Here is a 26609-nt window from a genome sequence, read left to right as displayed (position 1 = left end):
TTAATTTGGGTGAATTGATTGTGTTATTTCATCAGGGAGGTGACTACAAAGGAAAATGCCCTAAATTAGGACAATAATGGTACCTCATAAGGTTGCTGTGAATATGAAGTGCGAGATACATATAAAGGCATTTAGCACAGTATCTCACGTGTAATAAATGCCCAGTGTTACCTTTCAGTAATAGTTCTGCGGTCAGTGGCTGTAGACTTTGACTGCTAACACTTCTTCAAATACATGACTAAGCTTTGTGATAAGCCCTGGTGGAAGCAGTCTTACTGTACTAGAACTAATTCCTATATATTAATGGGGGAAAAGGGAGATAATATTAAAGGTGTCCCAAAACATTTCTATCACTTGAATGCCTGTGAAGTCCAATAGATGACCATGGTGATGTTAACGACTGGAGGAACATTTGCACTTGACATTCCACCTGTGCCTGAGCGTTGCTTTAGACTCGAATCTTTCCTGTGGGAATCATGCTTCTTCCAGTGCCTTAAAAACGAACTGGAGGTGTGTCATGCCTTTGTCCGTTTACCTGGAAGGTGCTTCCTGGCAGTGACTTATTACTCTTCCCAGAGGTAAATTTAATCTGCTCTTAACAGCTGGTACCTTCTTCTGAGTCTTCACTGTAATTATTGAAGTAAATGTCAAACAACATATTTGGAATGTACTTTTCATATAATGTACATTTCTCTGCCATCCTTATGGCAGCCAATTAGTGATAAGACTAGAGATGGAAATCTAAATAGTGAACTTCTCTTTCATTTAGAATGCTTTTAAGACTGCTGCTATCAACAGTTCCAAAAATATTTTGAGATTTTCAGCTCTTAAGGGATTAATTTCTTCAGTAGTAGAGACCTGTATACGTCTTACCATTAAACTTCTTTTGTATTTTAGAGACATGTGTCCGTAAATGGAAAAAGAGTAGTCTTTGGTTTTAGATTTAGTCTTTGGTTTTAGATAGAGCCAAATTATAATTTGGTTCTACCACTTAGTAATTGAGGATCTTCTTAACTTCTCAGGGACTCAGCTTTCTCATCTGTAAATTGGGAATGACAATATTCTTTTCCCAGAAAGCTGTTAGTGTTGAATGGCAAACAAGAGTTACAAAAGATATTAAGTACCAAGTGTAGTTTACAGAAGATTGTCAATAAACAATAGCTATGATATCATTTTACTTCCTGGTGGATTGTAGTTCAGCAATTACTTGGGGATATACTCTTATAAATGGAATCTTTGAAAAACTGCCAATTCTGGAAAAATTAACTTTACAAATGAATTTTTTCGTACAAATATTTCTTCTACATTTATTTTAATCTATATAAGTTGTTAGAAATAAAACTTGTAAAAGAGTGACTTTTCCAGATATTCATTTAAACAAAAACCCACCCATACCTCTGTGAGTTATAACCATAGCTTAGATAATTATAACTACCTGTAAGAGGTGAAAATTAAAAGAAATAATGTGTGCAAACATTTAGCTGATATTTGAAACAGTAAGTATGCAGTAAATAACTGTCATTATTTATTACAAGGGTTGGCAAACTTGTTCTTATATAAAGGGCTTGCTCTGGTAAATATTTTAGTCTGAGGACCATACTCTCTTTGTAGCAACTACTCAACTCTGTTGCTGTGATGAAAGTAGTCACACAAATATGTCCACAAATGCATGTCGCTGTGTTCCAGTCCAGTTTTATGGAGTTTGGCAGGTCATTTGTCAACCCCTGATTTAAAGTTAGTCTGGGAAGAGTCATCATGGAGTATTGGGCAGGTCAATCTTTTTTTTTTTTTTAAGAGAGAGAGTGAGAGAACTAGTGGGGGGAGGGGCAGAGGGAGAAGCAGAGAGCCCAACGCAGGACGCGATCCCAGAGCCGAAGGCAGATGCCCAACGACTGAGCCACCCAGGCACCCTGGGCAGATCAATCTTAAGAAAATTGGGGTACTGCTTTACAAATATTGTGTCCTCGCGCACTGGGGGTTTGCTGAGAGCCGACTCTGTGTTCGCTGCCTCCACAGGAGTTGCTGTAGATACAAGAACAAAGAAAATAAGCCCATGACCCTGTAAAGACTTCCTTCAAGTCTAAAAAAAATATTTATCATAAATTGACAAAAAGATGATATATTTGATGAGTATTAGTACCCGAAAGAGATAAAAGTACTCATTCCAGAAGATATGTTAAATTTTTTTTTTGCTGACTAAACTTTTGGAAAGTTATAAGGAAAACACCAAAAAACCCATTGTAATTTCACCACCCCAAGTTAACAACGTTCAATACAGGATATGTTCCATTCTAGTCTTTTTTATGGCTCTTCGATGCGTAATTTACAAACCATAAAATTCACCCACTTGAAGTGTATAATTCAATGATTTTTAGTAATTTTACAGAATTACGCAACCATCACCAGAACCCACTTTTATTTTTTTATTTTTTTAAGATTTTATTCATTTATTTGTCAGAAAGAGAGAGAGAGAGAGCACAAGCAGGGGGAGTGGCAGGCAGAGGGAGAAGTAGGCTCCCCGCTGAGCAAGGAGCCTGATGTGGACCCAATCCCAGGACCCTGGGATCATGACCTGAGCCGAACGAAGGCAGACGCTTAACCGACTGAGCCACCCAGGCGTCCCCAGAACCCAGTTTTAGAACAGTTGTCCTTTTTTTTATACTGAGGTAAAATGGACATGAAACAAACTGCACATAATTAAAGTATATGATTTGATAAGGTTTCACACACACACACACACACACACACACACAGCCATGAAACTGTCATCACAATTGAGACTACGAACATATCCAACATTGTCAAATCTTCCTTGAGCCTCTTGCAAGGTAGTCCCTCCCTTCTGCTTGGCCTCCTCCCACCCCCAGGTCACCACAGACTGCTTTTTTATTACTTTAGATTAGTTTGCATTTTTTAGAATTTTACAAATTGGACCACACAGTATGTACTCTTTTATGTCTGCTTTCTCTCACTTAGCATAATTGTTTTGAGATTTATCCATGTTTTAGCATGTATCAATAGTTCATTCCTTTGTAATGCTAAATAGTATTCCATTGTATGAATATACCACAATTTGTTTATCCATTCACTTTTTTAAAAAATTCACCTCTTATTTATTTATTCATTTATTTATTTATTTATTTATTTATTTATTTATTTTGTTAGTCACCATTTCATTCACTTCTTGATGGACGTTTTGGTTGTTTTCAGTTTTTTTTGCTTCTTCAAATAAAGCTGCTAGGAATATTTGTACATAACCCTCTGTATGGACATATACTTTCATTTCTCTTGTGAAAGTACTCAGAGTGAAATGTTTGAATTGCATGATAGGTATATGTTTAACTCCTTCAGACACTGTCGAGCTGTTTTCCTGAGTGACTGTAAAATATTCCATTGCACGTCAGCAGTGTAGGGGAGTTCTAGCTGCTTCACAACCTTACCAATACCTGGTATAATTTGTCTTTTAAATTTTAACCATTTGAATAGGGCTTTTAGTGGTATCTCCTTGTGGTTTTAATTGGCACTTCCCCAATGACTCGTGATGCTAACCATCTTTCATGTGCTTTTTTGCTATTCATAGATCTTCCTTGGTAAACTATCTGTTGAAAAATGTTTTCCTCAGTTGTTTTCTCCTAGAAGTTTTATAGTTTTAGGTTTTACATTTAGGTCTATGCTTCATTTTGAGTTAATTTATGTATGGATATCTAATGGATTTCAGCACCATTTGTTGAAAAGACTACTTTTTGCACTGAATTACTTTTTTTACCCCTGTCACAAGTCACTTGTCCTTTTGCCTGTGTGGTTTTGTTTCTGGGTTTTCCTTTTTATTTGTAATTAATTAATTAATGGATTGATTGATTTTTGGGCGTCCTTTTATATTTCACTGATCTGCTTGTCTGTCTTTAAGCCAGTACCACATTGTCTTGATTACAGTATCTTTATAAATCTTGAAATCAAGTAGTTTTAGTATTCTAACTTTGCTCTCAAAATTGTTTGGCTCATCTATGTCCTTTGCATTTCCATATGTTCTTTGACTTTTAGATTCAGTTTGTCAATTCTACAAAAAAGTCTGCTGGGATTTTGTTTGGAATTGGGTAGAATATATCAATCCATGTTGGGAAAATTGGTACCTTAACAATATTGGGTCCTTTGACCCACAAACAAGGCATATGTCTATTAATTTAGATCGTCTTTAATTTTTTAGCAGTGTTTTGTCATTTTTAGTGTATAGGTGTTTCCTATATTTTGTCAGATTTATTTCCAAGTATTTTATATTTTATGATTCTATTGTAAATGGCATTTGTTTCTGACTGTTACCTGCATATAGAAATATGATTTTAAAAATACTGATTTTGTATCATGCAACTTTTTTATATCCACTTATTGATTCTGGTAGCTTTTCTGTAGACAGTCTTTTTTTAAAGGGAGATAGTGAATTTAAACCAACTATTGCTTGCTATGGTAGCAAGGAAAAACCACTCCGAATCTACTTAAATGCTTCCTCCTTCTCATTTGTGACCTAAATGCTCTCTGGATGTTTTAGCAAAGTGATAGACTATTCCCTGACTGCTGTGGCAGCTGTTTTTTTTTTTACTGTCAGGCCTGTGTCAAAATAACTGAATCACTTAAAAGAGAAAAAAATTGCTGTTCCAAATAACCGAGATCAGAGGTCTCTTATCTGCCTGTGCTTGTGAGTGGAAGGAACGAGCGAGGGACTATTTTCTTTAAATATGGTGCACTGGTGCTGTGAAGTACTTTGGCTAATTTTCAAGACATTGTGCAAGTTGAATGTGAGTTGGTGTCCTTGCTGTGATACCACAGTAAAGTGTGGATTGCTTTTCATGTCCTCATCTTATCTGCACCAGTTGTGCCACCAAACTATATTCAAAAGGGTGACCTCCTATCACTATGTCCTAGACTGGGTTTAATCGGCATGCATGCAATATGTTTCTCCGTGGGACCATCCTGGGTGAATCCCAGGTCCTGGGACTGAGCCTAAATTACACTTGTAACCCAAAACCCTGTCATCATCAGTTCTCGGCAGCATTTACTGGCCATGTACAGCAGCTGAGAAAGTGGGTCCTGTGCCAGAGGGAATGTGGGGGAAGTGGTGGACAGCGAGTGGTGAAAAGTGGGAAGTGGGGAGCAACATGGAGCAGGGCTGATTAATTAGACACCAAGTTCAAATGAGGGCACAGCCAATCCAGGCCAATTGCAATGAGGCTCTGAGAACTGGGGAAACCCAGCTGGGGTGGGTGTTAACCGTGGAGAGCCTGGCAGAAGTAAGGGTCAAGTCTGGAGCTGTTTTGGGAATAAGAATCAAGACTGTGTGGCTGTAAATCACAGGAGCCAGCTCTGTCAAACCAAGGACGTTATGGGGAAGGTGGGTAGGGATGGCTCGCAAAGACAGCACAGCCCCAGGGGTCTAAGGGAACAGGAACCAATGGATGATTCTTTAAGGTCATGTTGCAAGAAAAAACCCACTTCAGTTGCTCTTGATACTTCACTCAAGATTGGAAGTCCATGTCTTCATCCCTTCTCTGTTCAGCAATATTTGTTAGTGCTTATGGTCAGCAGTGTTCAGGCATCGATAAGACATCAGTGACAAAAAGGCCCTTGTTCTCATGGAACTGACATTCCAGCAGGAGAGACAGAGAATAAGCAAACAAACAAATGTAATTGTTGGTATTTGGTGGTATTTGCCATAATGAAAACCCCAGCAGGGCAAAGTGATAAAGAGTGAGGGGTGGGGGACATGGGGGGTGCCATGTTTAGATATGTGGTGAGCTATGGCTTCTCTGAGGAATGATATTTGAATATAGATCTGAAGAGGTAAGTAGTGAGCCACATGGTATGTGGGAGAAGAACATTTGATTGGCCTGGGTTGGTCACCTGGTGACCAATGAATCATGGAGGACAGGGCCCCATGGATGACAGGCCATTGAGGCTGTGCAGTGAAGGGTGGGTGGTTCTTAAAGGAAAATGGAATTGCTTTTGCCAAGACAAGAGGGCATAGAAACTGAACATAGAAACTGAACAGATAGAAAAGATGTCCACCCAATTGAATTCTGCCCATAAATGAAGAGAATGAGTGAGAACGGGAGTTTTTTAAATCTCCCAAGAGCTAGGGACAGCTGAATGAGGTGGAAGGAGAGGCCTTTGGCAGTAACATGGTGGCTGGGACTTCTGACTACATTCTAGTGACTGATATAGAAGGAGAGAGGGAGGAAAGGCGAATGGGGAAGGCAATCAAGCGCTCAGGTGAGCCCAAGGACCAGTGCTCTACTTCCATTCTGGATGTCAGGGCCTGCCCTCAATCGCATGCACAGTGGAAGTGACTTGTTCCTCTACTGCCATGTGAAAAACAACAGCAAAAGCATTTCTAAATGCCACTGACTGGTAGGGGAAGCTGGTGCAATGCTGCCATCCATCCTCACTGTCCTCAGAGAAGAGCAGCTGGGCAGCCTGCACGAGGCTGGGTCCCTAGACCCCTGGATGGGACTAGGGGAGAGTCAGTGGTGGTCCCTCTTCTCGGAAGCAGTTGCACCTCCAGGTCAAGATCACTTGTAATTCCCTGAACAGGCCATGCACTTCCAAACTTGCACACTTTTGCCCACATGGGCCCCTCAGCCTCTACTGTCCTTTATTCCCCATTTTTGCAACCTTATGTCAAAAGTCATCTTTTCCCGAAAGCCTTCTCTGTCCTTCCTCCTCAGCAAGTTAATCATTCCTCTCCCATGGTCCATGGCATATTGCTGGTGCTTGTTACACTTACGGAGTTTTGAATCATGGTTGGTGTTACCTTTCCTCTTCTGGAGGACTATGCATCCCTCTTATGCACCTTTGCCGTGCCCCCTCCTTGTCCCAGGGCCTGGCGTCACAGAGCACCTGGGGTGAGTGAGTGACCTCTGATCTGGCAATGTGGAGCCCTACTCACCACTTGGGGTTGAGGCTAGGAAGGAGGTGACTCTCATGATCTGTGATACAAGGGTCTTTGCTGATTTTGGTTTGGCCCCTGGTTTCCGCAGTCCAGCAGGGCTCATGGGTGGCTGGTCACTATTAGGAGTTCTGGAATCATTGCTTGTGATTCAGAAGCAGGTTAAGTTACTCAGCATGGATTCTGTAGAGCACAGAGAGCTGTTTCCCTGGTTGCTGCTGACCCCCCAGAATAACCCTATTTGAGATAAAACCAATGCAGTCAATTTGGGCTTTTGTGATAAGGAAGGAGGAGTGTCTTTGAACTCTGCCAGAAATGGAGGTGTCAGCTTCAAGAAGGGATGAAACAGGTGCAGGCGAGCTCTGTGGGTGGTGTTATGCCTCCTCTCTCCGAGTAGCCATTGGGAAGGTCAACCCATGGGACCCTCCCCAGGCCAGGCTGCAGCTGGATGAGGAAGAGCTCTCTGGCATGTTTGTTTCATTTTGTGGGACTGGCTGGTTTTAGAGTCAGTGCTTATTCATCAGAGACCTGGGGTTTAGAACTCACATTTTGTCATGACTGGCTCCTGTGAGGCAGCAGTCATGGAGTCCGGCTAATTAGATATGCCACGTGCAAAGTGAGCCTTGAGCCCAGGGGAGAATTAACCCTCAGTTTCTCAAACTACCATCTTTAACTGGCTGGAAAAGCCATGCAGGGCAGCAGAGCAGGACTACAGAGACAGTGGAGATGGGCCTGGATGAGCAGTGAGGCCAGGCACAGCTTCTAGTGAGCTCTTACCCAAACTGGTCACAAAACAAGAAAAAGAGAAGACTAAGAGAAACAAAGACTGTTAAAAGAAGGTGTTGTCAGAAGGATAGGAAAGAGAAAGCTGTGAACATGAAAAAGAACATAAAATTCAGGAGTATAACAAAGATTCAAAGTTTAAAATCAAGGGAGTTCATAAAAATAAAATATTAGCCTAGGGGAACCTGGGTGGCTCAGTTGGTTAAGCATCTGCCTTTGGCTCGGGTCATGATCCCGGGGTCCTGGGATTGAGCCCTGAGTGGGACTCCCTGCTCAGCATGGAGTCTGCTTCTCCCTCTCCTTCTGTCCCTCCCCCTGCTTGTGTGCACGTTCTCTCTCTCTCTCATTCTTGCTCTATCTCAAATAAATAAATAAATAAATAAATAAAATCTTCAAAAAAATTAACCTAATATAATTAGGGCTAAAACGTAAGTAAACTTACTTAAGGTATGAGAAATAGAAGGTAAGAAATAATTTGAAAGAAAAACTTGATAGTTAATTTTAGATCGAAATTCTTATGAAAAGTGTTTTTATTTTATTTTATTTATATATTTTTTAAAGATTTTATTTATTATTTATTTGACAGAGAGAGAGACAGCCAGCGAGAGAGGGAACATAGGCAGTGGGATTGGGAGAGGAAGAAGCAGGCTCCCAGCAGAGGAGCCTGACGTGGGGCTCGATCCCAGGACTCCAGGACCACACTCTGAGCCGAAGGCAGACGCTTAACGACTGAGCAACCCAGGCGCCCCTGAAAAGTGTTTTTAAAAAGATAAAATGCATTACAAAGTAAAGTAAGAGAGCAGCAGCTAAAAACTTTATGACGTAAAAGTAAAAAGAGGTATTATATGAGAATAAAGGTTGAATCTACAGGAGGAGAAAAGTTAAAAATGTGAAGGTAAATGGATTTAAAAATAGAAGTTAATGTGCTTTAATGTATAGAAGCATAAATGATCACAAAATAGGGTGAAAAATAATTTAGGAAGAAAACTAAAACGGAAGGTCTAAAGGTAAAACAACTTGGGGAAAGTTAAGTGCAGGATTCCCGTGCTGGAAGCAGGAGAGGAAACAGTTACTAAGTTGTTGGTGGGTCAGCCGTCCTCAAAGGTGGTTTCTTTGTCAAACTGACCGTGATGTCCAAGGTGAAGGCCAAGAGCCGGCCCCACCGGCCCCTTCATTTATTTATTTTTTATTTTTAAGGATGCTATTTATTTATTTGAGAGAGAGTGTGCATGGGGGGTGGAGGGACGGAGGAAAAGAAGCAGACTCCCCACTGAGCATTGACCCCCCCCCCCCAACAAGGGCTTGATCCCAGGACCCTGGGATTATGACCTGAGCCAAAGGCAGATGCTTACCTGACTGGGCCATCCAGGTGCCCCTAGGCCCCCTTCATTTAATAGTGGCTCCTTTGCTCTACAGAAGCTCGCCGGCTGAGTTGGGTTTGGGGTGGGGGGTTGTAATCCTCAGGTTAGGGTCTAGATCTGTGCATCATATGTAATAACAAAGGGTTGATACAATCTTCAGAATAGCCCCAATCAGATACTGGTGATAGGATAGCTGGTACCAGTAAGGTATTATTAAAGGAAGTATGTCATAGCCACATGATAACACACCATTTAGCCATAACAAATGTTCCAGGAGAATTTATTGACATAAGAAATGTTTGTGGTATTATGGGGAAACATAATACAGAACAATAACTACTGTATAATTCCAGCTACTTAAAAAAACTTACACAGTGTATGCATAGTAAAAAGTATTTATTACTATCATTATCATCATTATCTGGATGGTAGGGATTGTTGGTGATCTTTTTAAAAAAAGTTTTTGTGCTCTTGAGAGTTTTCTCTACAAGGAATTCATATTATATTTTGTAATCATTAGAAAAAAACCTAAAGGTTGAAAAAAAGAATAATAACCACAGGCACATTCTCAGCTTCAGGAAGATGGTCTATACTGGCCTTTGTGTGAGGAAAGAAAGACCTGCATGTTCTCTTTTCCCACTCCCATCTGCCCGGGCCATTATCAAAACTAACTCCTGGATCAAAAATAGTGATTCCAGAAAAGATAATTTATTAAGATAATATAAAGATAAGTATGCCTTCTGTTAAATAATGGATGTGTTTGGCCTATCCAAAATTAATATTTAATAATACTTGTTAGAGAATGAATAGGTGATCATTCAACATATAAAAATGCAACTAATATTTCTTTATGTTTGTTATATGCTAAGCGCTTTATATACATAATGGAAGCGGGGGTTCGAACCGAGGAGCTTGTAGTCTGGGATTTAACCACTGCATAGTACTGTATACGATATGGATCCCGCTGTCGAGGATGAAGAGCTGCTTCAAAAGATAAGAGACAAACATTTGGAGGAAGAAGTAGAAATGAAGAGCAAGGCGTACTCAATTTCAAATGAATGGAATGGTCCGGGGTTCTCAAAGCCGTAGGAAGCTCAATTGTGTACAATCCAGGCGGGAGGTAGGACAGTCCTTTGGGGTGCAAAAAATTCTCCAGATGAGTCTGATGTCCTAAAGGACAACAGCAGCCCCTAAATAAAGGGCATGATTCGAAACCCAAGTATAAATACAGACACGATCTCTAAGTTCTTTGTTTTGGGATGCTGTTAACTGGGTTTAACTGTGACATAGATCTGCGGTATGACTGAAATTAGACCACTCTTGAAACTCGGAACTTCTAGTTCTATTTCTATGGCTCGTTCACTGGATAGCCTGGACTCCCAGTGTAAGCTCATCGTGAGAGAAAACCAGTGATGGTGTACTCGGTTCTGGTGGCACACCGTCAAAGAACATGGAACTATCCACCTGATAGTGTCTGGCTACGAGCTCAAGAGCTGATACACAGTGAAGACGACCTTTATCACTGACATCTGTTGTTAATGACAGCAGCATGTTCACGGACTGACTGGGAGTGATGAAGGTAATGGAAAGTGGGAGCCAAGTGGGTCGAGCGGCCTACACTACTGTCAGTGAACACCACCGGCAAGATCCCTGTCCTCCTGGAGCTTATGTTCTCATTGAGGAGGACCGGTAACACACAAGATGAACAAAGGAGATAGGGAGTGTGTTGGGTACCAACATACGCTAAGGAGAAAAAGAAAGCAGAGAAAGAGTGGGAAGAATTGGGGAAAAAGTTTTAAATTTTTAGATAGGATGGCCAAGCAAGGCCTCAGTGAGAAGGGAGTGTTGAAGTCCCTACTGCCTGGAGGAAGTAAGGGAGTGCTATGAGGCTACCCGGAGGAAGAGGGTTGCACCCACACCCACACAGAGTGAGTGCTGACACCGTCAGATGGGAATGTGCCTGGCAGGGTGAAGAAGAGGGAAAAGGTCAGTTTGACTGGAGCTGGGTGAACGGACGAGAAGGACAGAAGATGGAGCAGAGAGATACTAGGAGGTGGGGCCGGGGTGGGGGCAGGTCTTTGTAGCCACATAAAAGGATTTGGGCTTTTATTACGAGTGGGGTGGGAAGCCACTGGAGGGTGTGAGCCAAGAAGTGACATGACGTGGCTCGCGTTTCTAGAGGATTGTGAGGTCTGCCGTGTTGAAAATGCGTTGTAGGGAGGGAAGGGCAGAAGCAGGGATACTGCAGGGATACTGTGGCCTGGAGCAATTTTCCAGATGAGTGACCTTGGTGGCTTGGGCCAAGGTGAAGACACGGAGAAGGAGCTGCAGGTTGGATATGATTTGATGGTAGAACCAGCAGGGTTTACTGACAAATCAGGTGTGAGCTGTGAGAATAAGGCTGGTGGTAAATACGCATTATTTATACAGAAAAGGACACTGTGGGGGGAAATGTTTGAAACCTTTTACTGATAGGGATGCATGATGAAAAGGTGTGGAGGACACTGGAATAGATTATATGTCATCTACAGTGATTCTGAGGAGACAGAGACCACTCAGGGGAGGACGGGCAATGCTGGACTCGGTTGGGCCTTGAAGAAGGGGCAGGATTCAGACAGACAGGAAGGCCTGGGGGCAGTGTGGGTCCTCAAGGGAAGGGAGGTGGCTCTGCCCAGGCCTGTTCGGAGAGTCAGTCTGAGTGGAGCCCTGAGGGGCAGGCGGTAGGTTTTAAGATTGAAATGGCAGCAGGAGACCAACTTGGCCCACCCTTGAACTCCAGAGCAGTTTAGACTTTTTTAAAGCAGTGTGTGTGTGTGTGTGTGAGAGAGAGAGAGAGAGAGAGAGAAAGAGAGATCGGGAATTTTGGACTGGGGGGGTGAGTAATACAAATTTGCATCAACAATCTGCCCCTCTAATATGTTCTGAATGAGTGCCATTGGTTAATCGATTGATAAATGTTAGCTCAGTGGCCAGAATGATTCTCTATAGTGTTGTATATTTGCTGATTTATAGATATAGCATATGTAGTGTAGTTATGCCACTATACGTAGCCTCATATATAGTACAATTATATAGGTATATGTATGTACCTCTTTATGAGAATGATTCAGTTGGCCTCAGTGTTTGCTCTATATTACAAATATTTTTCTTCTGATTACATAGCTGCATTTAAAAAATCTTTTCTCCGTATTTTGTAAAGTAGTTAAGGTTTTTTGGTGAATGGTATTTAATTGGTTTTCCATGCGCTGTGTAATCGCGAGGTCTTGCCAGCAGCCATCGTGCACGCTGATGCTTGGCGTTCCGAGAGGCTGCACTCAAGTGCCCCAGGCATAAACAGTATGGCGGAAATACCCTTTTCCCTGTCTGTGTTTGTAAGACAGTCCCTTTCATGCCAAAAGAACTATTTTGGGAAGATGATTCATGTCACATTTTGGCCTCATTACAGTTTTAAGTTGTAAATGGTGCTGGTTTGCCTGGAGGTGTAAACATAAATTTTATCTTCATATGCATATGGGAAAACCTGGGACTGAAAAAGCACTTTTTCTTCTTGAGTTCTGTTTCAGGTTATAACCAGAGAGGTTAACAAGGTATTTATCAGAATTCTGATTTTATTTTATTAAGAGCACACTTCCAAAAGAACGCCAAAAAGTGTGCTTCCAAGAGAATACCAATTACTTGTGGCTATGCTTCCCTCCATTCTCCATTTCCAAACACAGATGGAGAAGTCAAAGTACCTAATGTCTTATTGTTATAAGCAGATGATTCTGTAAAATAAATAAACACTGCGCTTTCTCTTTTGAAATAGTGTGAAAAGTGAGAGCAGGTGTTAAATTACTGTCTGTAGTTATAAGTAACAGGAGGTACAAGTTTATTCGAAGTTTATTTAGGTGCAGAAGATAAATTAAGGTGAAGCTATTCTGATTAGTTCAATTTGCTTTTTGGTAAATATAGTACTATTTAAAGGGTATGGCAAACCCGTTATTTATTCAGTGGTTTAAATGCACGATGGCAGTAGAAATGAGAAATATGTAACTCCTGAGTTTGTCATGCCTTGAACACAGGAGTATCTTAACAGTGTTTATAGATTTCTCCCCAAATAAGTAAGTTTTAACAGGAAAAAAAAAGTAGGTTTGGAGTGTTAGACACACTCCAGCTTTTGCTATGATTTTCAAGAAATTTCATATCCTATCTCAAAATTTAAAATTTGACAAAATTATTATTTTTTATTTGATATTACAGCAGTGAAAACAGTATAAAAGAATGACATTGAATTTATTGTTATTTTTTGCTAAAGACCATTTTGATGGCCAATTTCTTTTTGGATAGAATGACACACTTTCTAATCTGTTTTTTAAAAAAGATTTTATTAATTTATTTGAGAGAGAGAGTGCACAAGGGGGAGAAGCAGGCCAAGGGAGAAGCAGGCTCCTTCCTGAGCAGGGAAGCCCAATGCAGGGCTCGATCCCAGGACCCCGGGATCATGACCTGAGCTGAAGGCAGCCACTTAACCGACTGAGCCACCCAGGCACCCCCTCTTAAAAAAAAAAAAAGATTTTATTTATTTAACTTTCTGATCTATTGACACAACCCCTTCTCCTCCTGCTTGGTCATGTGCTTTAAAAAATTATTTTCTAATTCAGCTGTGGATTGGTGCTATCTGTTTGGATCTTTTCACTGATGCCATTTAAGGAGATTTATTAATCTTTAAGTAAGACTCCTCAATTAGCAATAAACCAAATGCATTGTGCGCTCTTCTTTGATTCTAAAGTGGTGATTTGAAAAAATTCATGATTTGAGGTGCTTAAGCATCTTTGGCAACTCAATTAAATCCAGCTTCATGGCAGAATCTGGCCTTGAGTTCCCTCAGTCTGTTGGAATCTTCCAGCTGTGACAAGTGACAACTACTTTTTTTCTTTTTCTTCTTGAGATGACCTTTTATTTATTCATTTTTTAACCTTGAGACGACCTTTTATCTTCTCTGAGTCATCCAGTGACTCCTCATTAACTAGCACTTCCAGAAATTTAAATTTAGTGGGTCTGGGGTGGGGCCCGAGCACTTACATTAAAAAACAAAACAGAAGCTACTGAAAAGCTGTCCAGAGATGATTCTAATGTTCTAAAAGGACAACAGGCAGCAGCTAAATAAAGGGCATGATTTGAAACCCAAATATAAATATAGACACATCTCTAAAGTTCTTTGCTTTTGGATGCTGTTAACCGGGTCTGTGACATACATATGTGGTATGACTGGTATCAGACAACTCTTAAAACTTCAGTAACGTGTTTCTGTATTTCATGTCCCCCTTCTGTCTTCTCAGCCATCATGTATGTCATGGGAGCTCTTGGTCCTGCAGTGGGATATTTATTAGGTGGACTTCTTATTGGTTTTTATGTCGATCCCAGAAGTCCTGTTAACCTTGACCAGAATGACCCTCGTTTCATTGGAAACTGGTAAGAATTGCTTACTGCATTTTTCATTTCATTTGTTATTAAGGATAGTTCAAGTTGTAGTACCCTTGTAATTAAAATAAAAATTTCCCCCATGGGACTATGAAAAACAGCTAAAAGTCACCTAGAAGGGAGTGGAAGGCAGAAAAGTAATCCCCCAGAGATATCCATGTCCTAATCTCCAGAACCTATGAAAGTGTTGGCTTACATGGCAGAAGAGACTTTGCAGATGTGATTAAGTTAAGGATCTTGAGATGGGACGGGAATGGTCCCCGTATAATCACAAGGGTCCCTGTTAGGGAAGGAGAGAGGCGGGAGGGTCAGAGTAAGAAAGAGATACGGTGATTGAAGCAGAGGTTGAAGTGCGACACACTGTGGAGATGGAGGAAGGTACCCCTGAACCAAGGAACACACTCGGGACTCTAGAATCTCGGAAACCCAAGAAAACAGGTTCTTCCCTAGAGCCCCTAGAAGGAATGCAGCCTTGCCAACCCGCTTGAGACTTCTGACCTCCAGAGCTATATGATAACACATTGCTGTTGTTTTAAGCCACTAAGGTGGGGTAGTTTGTTACAGCAGCAAAGGGAAACTTAATGCTGAGGGCCTGGGAACATCGGCTTAATCCACCTCCTTTAGGGTCGAGGTGCTTTTTGCTGTAAATAGCAGAGTGGAGGAGGAGAAGGTGGCTGTGTTGGGGCTTTCCTGTGTACTCGAGTCCTGGCTTTCATGATCTTTTCTGTGCCTTTTAAAAAATATTTTCTTCCCACTTCCTTATTATATCTGCATTTCTGCTTTATCAACCCTCCCCGACTGCCCAAAACTCCAGCACCCCCCTTTTCCATTGTCACACTCTTAGTGAATCTTTTCACTTGGTAATTGTTTTTCCTACAGAGTGCTGGAGATTTAGCTGTTCTCTCACTTGCTAGCCCTTAATTGTCTTGCTAAATAAGTAATTTTTAGGACTTAGAATGAGAACTCCAACTTCGGATGTTAGGTTATTTATCCACATGGCCAGGGCTGTGTTTCAGTTCTTTATAATCCTCAACTTGAACGTAAGTTATTTCTGCATGATAGCAAGCACTAACCGAAAAGTACTGGCTTCCTGAATTCATTTAGCATAGATTAGTAATAGGTATACGTTGATAAGACAGGTTCATTTTATAACAAAGGGAATAATTCAGTATTAGAAATTAGTGTCAACTAATTACTTTCTAAAGCGTTTCTTAGAGCACTTGTGTTATCTCTGCATTTCATTGTAAGATAATCTCATAACTCTGAAGTACAGGGGAATAATGCTTAACGCTGTCTATTTTCAAAGCAGCTAAGAAATATTAATTAAGTTACATAACCCTTCTTATTTTCATAAGTAACGCTCTTTGAAGATGGATGTGCTAAGATCTAGATGAAGCTGGGCTCGCAGAATTTTCAAATCATACAAAAGGAAGTTCCCTTGTCAGCATTAGGGGAATAACACAGGAGTTTTAAGTTCTTGACTAATAGTGAAATTTTTGTTCTCAACTACTGTTTTCTTTGCAGTTCTGAAATAAACCAGAGTAAGGATTTTTTTTTTTATTCTCAGAAAAGTAGATTAGACAAGACAATAGAAAGGACAATGTGTTTATGAACATTCGGTGTACATTCTGTGTTCTATCGGTGTCCATGAAAAGAGCATGGCAACAAGGGAACATCTAGAGAGAGGGGGAAAGGAGAGGAGGACCAACTTGGGGTCAGGGAGAAGGAAGGAGACAGGAGCTTTAGGCTTGCAAGGACTTTATGCTGACTTTTAAAAGTTTTCTAGACATCGATCTAATTGGTAGCAAAGTAGAGTGATTAAGAGTACAGACCCCAAAGCCATAGTGTCTAGGGTTTAAATCTCAGTCTGCCAACTAATGGCTGTGTGACCCTGGGGGAAGTTACTTAACTTCTCTGTGCCTCAGTTGTTGGTTTTAAAAGACTCCATAAAATGGAAGTAATTACAGTATCTACTTCATAGAGTTATTGTGAGGAATAAATGAGTCTATATATGTGGGGTTTTAAATAGTTCTTGCTACCTAGTATGTGTTAGCTATTATTAATTTAATCCATGTTCAGGAATTTATTTCCATGGTCCAATATTAAAAATGGAATTTCATTTATTGAGTGGCTCTGTTTGTAATAGATTTCTACCTTGACCTAAGACAGAGTTATTTGATACAATGCTATTTAATTCAATGCCTAGCAGTAATGATGGATTTTTCAATAAACATATGCTGAAAGACTGAAGGAAGGAATGAATAATGCCAGTGTTTATTGGGTACTTACTGTGTGTCAAGCATTCTACTAAGAGCTTCACAAACATTTTTGTTTGAGCCTCATATGTTTAAGCCTACCTATATAACAACCATATGTACTCACTAATATTATGCCCGTTTTACAGATGAGGAAATTAATGCCCAGTGATTTGAATAACTTGCCCAAAGCCTCCAAGGCAGTGAGAGCTGGGATAAGAAACTGAGTACAGGGCGCAGCTCTTAGTCAATATACTAAACTGGCCCCATTTTGTGAATAGTCTCTGACGAATGGTTTGTAAAAGGGACTTAGGGCCCCTGGTTTTTCAACTTTAGCTGTTACTGATGAGTCTTTTCCTCACATAACTTGCACTTTCTTTTCTTTCTTTCTTTTTTTTTTTTTAAAGATTTTATTTATTTGAAAGAGAGAGAGAGCGTGCTTGCACGTGCATGAGTGGGGGGTGGGCGGAGGGAGAAGCAGACTTCCCGCTGGGTGGGGAGCCCGATGCAGGGCTCTATCATGGGACCCTGGGGCCATGACCTGAGCCAAAGGCAGACGCTTAACTGACTGAGCCACCCAGGTGCCCCTCAAACACACTTTCTGTCTTCCTCAGCTTCCCTCGGGGTCTTTTTTGGCCTCATCATTATATCATACATTTTGTCAGTGCTGCTGAAGACCATTGAAGAATGTGGGCCAGTTTGCTCTGGTTTGAAAAAACCCCAAACTTTTATACTATTTTTATGTTATTTTTGTTTATTTGCTATAATTCTTCCCCTCCTTCTGGTATTTACTCTTACTCTGGACTACTATAAGTGTATCTTTAATGTTTGCATGTAATTTTAAGTCGATGGCTCTGAGTGGAGGTGTGGGGAGGCGTGAGTACAGCTCTACAAAAAAACAAACGCAAAACTAGCTGCCATGAAGTGATTGCTGATTTGGGGGCAGGCATTTCTTTTTTTAGGTCCACTCTATACATTGTCTTACTAATTTTGATGACTCCAAAAAGCAGTTAGCATTATTCCCCTTTCAGATGAGAAGATTGGTTTGGGGAAGTGAAATAATTTCGCCAGGATCTTAGAGCCAGTAAGTCATAAAGACAAGACAAAAAACCACATTTGTCTGAAGCTGTAGGTGAAGAACTGTCCCTTATGTTGTGCTGTTCGTCCTGTTCGGCTTTGAGAACTGAAGGAGTCCAAGGGGCTTGAACGCAGAATTGTAGAAGGAGATTCAAAGGTGGTAGATAAGCAGGGGCAATTTATTGGTAAAGGCCTCGTAAGCAGCCAAGTACTACAGGGGCCAGCTATGATCACAGCGATGTTCTCTGCAGACATTTAAAGAAAATTAAAAAAAATATATATCTCATTCAGTTTATTTATTCAGGAAATTTTTTGAGTACCTAATCTATGTCAGTCACTGGGTTCTTGGTTATATACTGAATAAATTGAAATTGCTAGAAGTCTGCCCTGAGCAATCTTCTCAAAATAAAGCCTGTTGTTTAAAAATCTTTATTTGCTATAAATTTAAGTAGCTTTGAAAATAGCATACTGGATTATTAATGACTGGTTCTTGGAATTATTCTGTCATTGAAACTGTGACCTTTAACAGATGATAACAGTACTTTAATAGAAGCACTGTTGTTTTTTTTTTAAATGAATGTTCACTTTGCAATCGATCTGCATTCCTAATGGGTTGAATTCAACATTGATGCTTAGAATGCTGCTTGCGTTCAGGTTACAACTGATGGGAATGTGCTGAGACAGAGGACAGAGTCTAAGCGTCAAGAACTTGCAGGCTTCAAGGACAGAGATTTAGAGCCGAGGAGTCCTAGTAAGAAAGTGGCAACACTGTTCCGTATGATCAGGGGCTTCTAGTTGCTAAGAAAGCATTGAAAGGGGGCTGAGAGATTGCCCCTGAGGAATTGTGCAGGCAAGAAGCCCAAGGCCTTACCACATGGCTCTAAGGCAGGACTCGAATTTGAGTACTACTCTCTGCATTTGCTTCTTGGTCTCTGCAGCTTGGCAACCCCAGAAGAGTTCAAAGACAGACTCTCAGTTCCACGTAGCTCACAGTCTGCTTCTCCTAGGAAGCTTTCTGACACACATTTCCTTTCTCTGAACCTTTCTAGTATTCGTAGTCTGTACCACATGATCTGACACTTAATTGTATACGTGCTTGCATTTCTTGGAGATTGTTTCTTGTATTTTTAGCTCCCTCACAAGTAGGTTGTAAGTTCTTGAAGGCAACGATCAAATATAAATGTCTTGGTGGCCCTCATGGTTAAGTGTTGTCAGGGCTAGCTAAGAGGGTCAATATATTCTTAAGTGCTTGCAGAAAAATATTTGAATGGCATTAGCAATTTAAAATACGTTTTATATGAGATATGAATGGTTTTCTTCTGAGAAAAATGTGTGTATTTTGGCCCACAAAGCATGCTGTAAAGTCTATATTATTTTTCTATTTTATTTATTTATTTATTTATTTATTTATTTATTTATATTTTTTGACTTATTATGAAATGCACATAATAGCAGAACTTACAAATATTTCCATAAAATTCTAGTCCGGTTGCTACTTTTAGTGAATATTATTAGTATAATTATCGGGTAGATTTCTCATTTAGAACATAGGGAGGAGTCCTCTGTTTTCTTAGTTTGTCCAACTTCCTACTGTTTTACAATTGTTTTGCTTTACAAAAGTTTTCCCTGGAGAATTTATTACCATGAACTTCTACTTTGCCAATTTGTTCTCATTCATAATGCAAAAGCCATAAATGCTATTCACATTTCCCAATTTTTTAGGTGGAGTGGATTCCTCCTTTGTGCCATTGCAATGTTTCTTGTGATATTCCCAATGTTTACTTTTCCAAAAAAGCTTCCTCCTCGACACAAGAAAAGGAAAAAGAAAAAATTTTCTGCTGATGTTGTTAGTGATGATGACGTTATGAAGGAGAAATCAAACAATAGTGAACAAGTGGACAAAAAAGTTTCTTCTATGGGATTTGGAAAGAATGTCAGAGGTAAAGTATATCTTTTGAGTGAATACATGCACAGTACTTTGTTTTGTTTTATTTTATTTTTTTTGCACATGGTATTTTAGCTCAATCAGTGCTACTCAAAGTGTGGGCCCAGGTCAGGGCTGCCCCACCAACTGTTACTGGCCTGTGACAAGATAAGTACTGAAATTTTGAGTAAGTGTTGAGAAACTTTTAAAGAAATTTGACAGTGATTTTATGCCTATTGAATCTGATAATAATAGTAATAATAACAAACTGGACTTCCATTTTGTGTATTTAAAAATTCATTTTCCTATAATTCATTTTTAATATATTTTGCAAAAGTATCAGCATATGATAGATTGGAAATACTAATTTAAAAATGGTTCTTCATCACAGATTGTTTGAGAAGCACTGATTTGGATCCTACAGATACTGATTTTGATATATGTCATTTACTGTAACGAGAGATGTCTGATTTTTAAAATACTGCATTGTATGACAAATGGTTTGTTTCAGGGGCGTGGTGGGTTTGGTAGTGTGGCTGGACCCTCACCTAAATATAAAACCTACCACGAGATAGCAATCTCATTCAACAGTGGCTCTGTCAGATGCTTGTAAATGGCCCTAGGGAAGAGTAGCCAAGGAGTGGGCTTCTAAGCATCTAGAAAGTTTCAGTTATGTGTACTTGTCTATTTTTTCATTTTTGTTTGACTTACAAACAAGGACTTCATTAAAACTAGGTTAGGCAATCTCAAACCTAAACAATTTAATTTTAACCAGGCAATATTTGTTCAGTGGTCAGTATATCTGTTGAGTAACAATAAGTCTGTCTAATCCAAGAAACCTATAATGCTACACTCCCATTAATTGCAGCCTGTTTCCTAAATTCCCTGAATTGATTTTTTTTCTGAAATTATGAAGCATAATATTTATCAGGTGCTTATATCAGTCAAGGTTGTTTAAGGTAAAATTTACCTAGGCACATTACTGTCTCACTTTGACTATATAAACACTGAAGCTAAAGAGGAATCTTTCAGGCCTAGGACGAAGTTACTAATATATTAAGGAACTGTCCCTGCAGCCAAAGAAAAATAGTGGTTAAATTGGACTATTTTTAAGACTAAATTTGTTCCAAGCCAGTGAAGTCACTTTTCTTTGTGCTCCTTCCCAGTTAAGTTTTAGATCTGTCTCCCCTACTCGTGTTCCCCTGCCCATTATTTTGTGACAATGTGTACTTTTGGAAATGCAAAAGTTACTTCTGCTCTAATACCACCAAGGATTCCTTGGATGCTAGTGTGACCTGAGCTCTTACCACATGGACCATCATTTTTCTTGGATGTCTTATGGATCATAAAGTCTATTACCAAAGGAGTAATTTTTTTTTTTTACAACTCAATGAAGAGCAAGATTGATATTAATTTACAACACAGGAGTAGACTTAAGAGTCTTAATTTATGAAGAATAGAAAATAGACTCAAGGGGAGAAATACAGACCTAGGTAGGCTAAAATTGTAGACTTTATAGTTTAGGGGTAGATGGCTTGAATGTGAAATATTCTCTCTGTTGGATTGTCAAGAAAAGGAAGAGATGATTGATATCAAACACCAACCACAGATATGACCATAGATGGGAATGGCGTTCCTTTGGAGGATAAAGTGTAGACAATGATGTTAATGCCCTGTCTACCTCTGGGACCTTACTGTCTTCGGGGTGGAGGCCTGCTGACTGCAGGTACCCGCCTGAAGGTCTGTAGGTCTTCCTTGCCTGAAGACCTCCTTTCTCTTTCCGGGCTGGGAGACCTCTTGGCTCCTGCTCGAGGCTGGCATCAAGTGCTAAGGAATTAACACTCTCCCAGCCCCACACTCAACAGTCTTAACCACTGGCTGATGAACAGCCCAGCTTCCCCACTTGCTGGGTGAGACAGTTCTGAGGTCTGTTTCTACATCCCTTGTAGGCTGCTTTTTCTTCCCGTGTATCACATTCGCACTCCCTGAACAGCGTTTTCTGAGGCTCCCAAATAAGCCGCATGGACTTGAATCTTTGACTCAGGACCTACTTCTGGGTGGGAGCACACTTAGGCATGTGGGTTCAAAAGCCGTCATGGAATTTCAAGATTGTTTTTCCAAATTGGATCTATATACTATTTTATGTATATCATCTTGCTAAGGATTTCTCCATCTTTTTGACACTCAATATGATAGATTAAGATGTTTTCTTTTAAAGGAAAGGATAAGAGGAGTCTTTTAGCAGTGATGGGTAGTTGGTTTATAAAGTCTGTTTTTTTTCTGATTTTTCTGTCAGTGTTTCTGATATATTCTCAACTTTTTTGTCCTATGCCTTCACTGTGATGACTGATCTCACTTCTGCCTCTAAATCTCCTGATTAGGACACAGAGCTGGTTCATTTTTTACTTTCATTTGCACTGAATTCTCTCATTGTATCTAGACTGGAATTTCAAGAACCACTTTCTCCTCTTAGAAAGGAATCCCGTTTTAATGGGAGTATATAGTGCAAATGTTTTGCTAAAAATGATTCAAATGATGTGGATGATGTAGAAAAAATATCCAATTAGAATATTTAAAATTAATTCATATTTATCTTGCACTTACTGATTTCCTCCAGAATATATAATACCTATCATCTATAGGAAATGATGGTCTAATATTTAATCTGGTTTTCAAAAGAACAAATTAAATCTCTGGAAGTCACTCAACTGTTGACATAATTTTTTATCACAAAGTTGAGATTCATCATTAAGGCCTTGAAATAAAGAATGGTTGCTAAGATTTCATTTTGAATTAAATCTGAGTTTGATTCTCAAATCCTCTTTTTCCTTGTCCTGCTTTCTGGAGGAGGGCTCCTTTAAGTCTTTATTTCATATTTGAAATTTGGATACCAGTGTTAGTTTCTTCAGAGAGGAGGTGGCAGGATATCTAAGTTAATAACTCATACTTTCTTAAAAAATGATTTGGGCCATACAAATCCACTCTCCACCTCCACATTTTAATGATAGTCATTGGGAAAATCTGACTCAGTGTTTCTAGATTCTTATTATAAATTATGCAGGAATAAGACTGTTTTAAAACACCACAAAGGAGAAAGTAGAATTTTTAGTGTGTCTGAATCACCTTTCCATAAAGAGATTAGCATTGATTGCATCAAATCCCTCCAATAAAAACAAACACTTAAAATATTTAACTGGATCAATTTTCCTGAGGTTTGAGGTCCAGCATTAAAAGTCTTCCAAATTTAGCTGAATATCTTCCTAAATAGAAAACTTTTGGTGGCAGTTAATCATAAGAAGCGTTTTCTTTTTGTGTTCGTTTTTGATCTTTTAGCTGCTGAGCATTATTAGCATAAAATATAACAGATTCTTCTCTGCTGGACTTTTGTCTGTGTTAGACTGCAATATGTTTATAATCAACTAATTAAAATAGTTACCCTGAGATGATGAACTGATTTCAAGAGGCCATTTGAAGTTATGGAATTTTGGTCACTGAAGGTTTGTGTTGTCATCATTTCATTTGATGACCGGTCACTCTGTAGAAGTGTCACTCCATGCTGCGGTAGAGATGAAGATGACTGAGCCATGCTTTGTCCTCAGGGAACGTGTAGTCCAAGGAGGGAGACAGGACAAATACAGATGGAAAGACCATCAACGAGGACAGACGCAATGGTATAACGTTCAATGGCAGGCAAGGGAGCATCTAGTTGAGGGGTCTGGAGAGGTTTCATGGAGGAGGTGGGATTTGAGGAGAACCTTGGCAGGCTGGGAAAGTTTCAGTAGGTGGAAGTGGGACAGTTCCAATCAGAGAGCAAAGGCAAGGTCGGACTGTGTCGATGTATTTGAGAACGCTGAATATTGTCGTTGGTGTGTTGGTTGTGTGTGGCGAGGTGTGGGAGATGAGGTAGGGCAGGTAAGGCAGGGCCCTGTTGTGCAGAGAGAGCTTGAGTTCTAATAGCTTTTAACTGACTGTCCCTAGAGGGCGGGGCGGGGGGAGTTTGAGCAGATATTTGGCCTCACTCCATTGGGTAGAATAGGGAGGGAAAGGGGTAGAAAAGAAGGAGGGGGCCCAGGTAGAAAGCTATGGCAGAGTCCTAGTGAGAGGCGATGATGGTTTTGAGGAGCAAACAAGGAAAGGACAATAGCCTGTGAAACTAGTCTCCCTATTTCTATCTGTGTCCCCTCTCAGTTCTTTCAACTCTGCTGCCAGAAAGATCCTACTAAAATGCCACTCCTCTGCTCCCAGCTACTGTGGTCTCATGTCTCACTCACAGCCAAGTCTCTTCCCTGTATGACCTCCCAGGGGTGGAATCTGGGCCCTGCTTAGCTGTTTAACCCCAGCTCCCTCTCACAGCTGTATTTGTCTGTTCCATTTCAGCCACATTGGGCTTATCGCTGGTCCTCAAACCTGCCAGGCATACTCTCACCTCATGGCCTTTGAATTTGATACCCCTGTGCTGGGAATGCTCTTCCCCAGATCGCCTCACTTCCTGCAGGATATTGCTCAAAGAGTCCCTTCTGAGCGAGGCCTTGCTTGGCTGCCCTATTTAAAAACCTCCAACTTCCTCCAAAGCTTTTTTTTTTTTTTTTTTTTTTTTTTTTTTAAAGATTTTATTTATTTGAGAGAGAGAGAGAGAACATGAGCAGGGGGAGCGGCAGGCAGAGGGAGAGAGAATAGCAGATTCCCGGCTGAGCGGGGAGCCCGACGTAGGGCTGGTCCTGGGATCATAACCTGAGCTGGAGGCGGATGCTGAACAGACTGAGCCAGTCAGGCACCCCTCCCCAAAGCATCTTATCTCCTGCCCCCCTCTATTTTTCTCCTTAGTATGTCACTATCTAACATACCATGTATTTTACTTATCTTATTGTTGTCTCCACAGTGAGAAAGTAAGCCCCATGCAGGCAAGGATATTTTGTCCACCGTGTTCCCTGATGAATTTATACCACCTTATAGATAGATACTCAGTCAATATTTGATGAATGAATTATTGAGGAAAGAGAGGTTATGTCTGTAGGATGTGGCAACTGATACGGGGAAAATGGGGAGGGAGGTATCAAAGGTGGTTTCAGGATAATGGGGAAAGGAGCTAGTTGAGAGGGACAGAAGGAAGAAATTCCAAATTTGACTTGCCCAGGAACATCCAGAACGATTGCACATGGCCCTTTGCTAGGTGTTTTAAAACTAATATAGTATGGAATATGTTGGGGCCAATGCTTGACTCAGCAAAGAGGGATCACCAAAGCCAGGTGCCTGGTCCATGCAATCTTAGCTCTCTTGCATATTGCCTTTGTTCCCTTGCTGAATTACAGTTTAGTTTTATGTTCGCAGATTTTATTGAAAGCTGTTACTTGAATTCCCCATATTTGCCATGGAAGCATGCTTACTGCCCTTTATATGAAACCCTATTTTGTGAGAACAGTGGTTCTCAAACTTAGGCTACCTAGAAAGCACCACAAGGGCCTCTTAAAACTCAGAGTGCTGGGCCCTGGCCCACAGTGTTTAAGTCAGGAGGCCTGAGGTGTGGCCTGAGTATTTGCATTTTTATTTTTAAATTCTTATTTATTTATTTATTTATTTACTTACTTTTAGGGAGGGAGGGGGGAGGGGCAGAGGGTGAGAGAGAATCCTAAGCAGGATCCGTGCCCAGGGCGGAGCCCGAGGCAGGGCTCGATCTCACAACCCTGGGATCCTGCGCTGAACTGAAATCAAGAGTTGGGTGCTTAACTGACTGAGCCACCCAAGTGCCCTTTTAAATTTAAATTTTAATTAATCACTTTTATATTATTTATTTTATTTTATTTATTTTAAAAGTTTTTTTGTATTTCCATCTTTAACAGCTTCTCAGGTGATACTGATGCTTGTAGTTCAGGGACCCACACTGTGAGAACCACTGCTCTAGAACATAGTGAGGAAAAGCAATTTGATTGTTTCTGCTAATGACGATTATACAGCTTTTTGCTTTGGTGGCCAGGAAACTGAGTCAAATCTGAAGTTCAGCAAGGATTCTTAATAGACATACTCCATTGTTTTTTCTGGTTTTGGCGTTGTGCTGTGTTTACATCTTCTCTGGCTCTGGTTCCTCGTTTCATTCTTCTGTTACATTTATTTTGTTGTACGTATGTTGTCTTGTGGGAAGCTGAAACTTTAGATTTGGCCCTACAGCTTAGGAGGTAAATGCTAACATGCCCGGCAAAGAATTCCTGAAAAAGGAAAACACTTTCTTTATATTCAGTGCAAACTAACTGTGGGGTTACTCATCAACTCATCAGAGTAGTATCTATTTAGAAAGTTATATATGAAAATACTCACTGGTGCTACATTTAAACAGGCAGAATAGTGCTTGGCCAGCAACCACGAATGATATATTCAGGGCCTTGACAGCTGCTGTTTCTGTCCCCTGCCTGTAGGTAAGTGGCTCAGGGGCTTCATGTGCTGGCCTAGAGGTGACTGTGCTGTGTAAGACCGCCTAGTTCCTTCTGCTCTTTTATTGGCAACCAGGGAATGCCACTTACCAGTGTGTTCTGGAGGGGAGAGAAAAATTGCAGCACTTTTATGGAGACTCGTGACCAGGGAACACAGGGGTAGTTGTTAGTTTCAAAGAGAATGAACAGATCATGGGGACACTTAGGCTGTTTGTTGACCATGTTACACAGGAGTGCAACTTCGGTTTTGCTTTTACAGAAAGACGTAACTAAAAATAATTTGATGCTCCTGGGTGACAGGGGTCAAAAGTTGTCCTTGCTCCATGCCCATGAAATATACAGCATGGTCAAGACTTCCAGGCCATGCAGGAGGTTATTGAAATTTTCACT

General features: G+C 40.4%; 1 protein-coding gene across 4 annotated transcripts in view; it reads left to right on the top strand.

Annotated features, from left to right (window-relative positions):
* SLCO5A1 (solute carrier organic anion transporter family member 5A1) overlaps positions 1–26609 on the top strand; it is a 243107-nt gene that overhangs the window by 146032 nt on the left and 70466 nt on the right. For all 4 annotated transcript variants that reach the window (XR_004627811.1, XM_034668159.1, XM_034668160.1 and 1 more), the window contains 2 exons: positions 14400–14532; positions 19596–19813. Coding sequence is in view for 3 of the 4 variants with exons in the window: in XM_034668159.1 (XP_034524050.1) it covers positions 14400–14532; positions 19596–19813 (351 nt within the window). In the remaining variant the exon portion in view is untranslated. The remainder of the gene's footprint in view (positions 1–14399; positions 14533–19595; positions 19814–26609) is intronic.

Source organism: Ailuropoda melanoleuca, chromosome 9 (assembly GCF_002007445.2).
Source record: "Ailuropoda melanoleuca isolate Jingjing chromosome 9, ASM200744v2, whole genome shotgun sequence".
Classification (NCBI taxonomy): domain Eukaryota; kingdom Metazoa; phylum Chordata; class Mammalia; order Carnivora; family Ursidae; genus Ailuropoda; species Ailuropoda melanoleuca.
The sequence above is the reverse complement of the archived record's forward strand: the minus strand, read 5'-3'. Positions and strand labels throughout refer to the sequence as shown.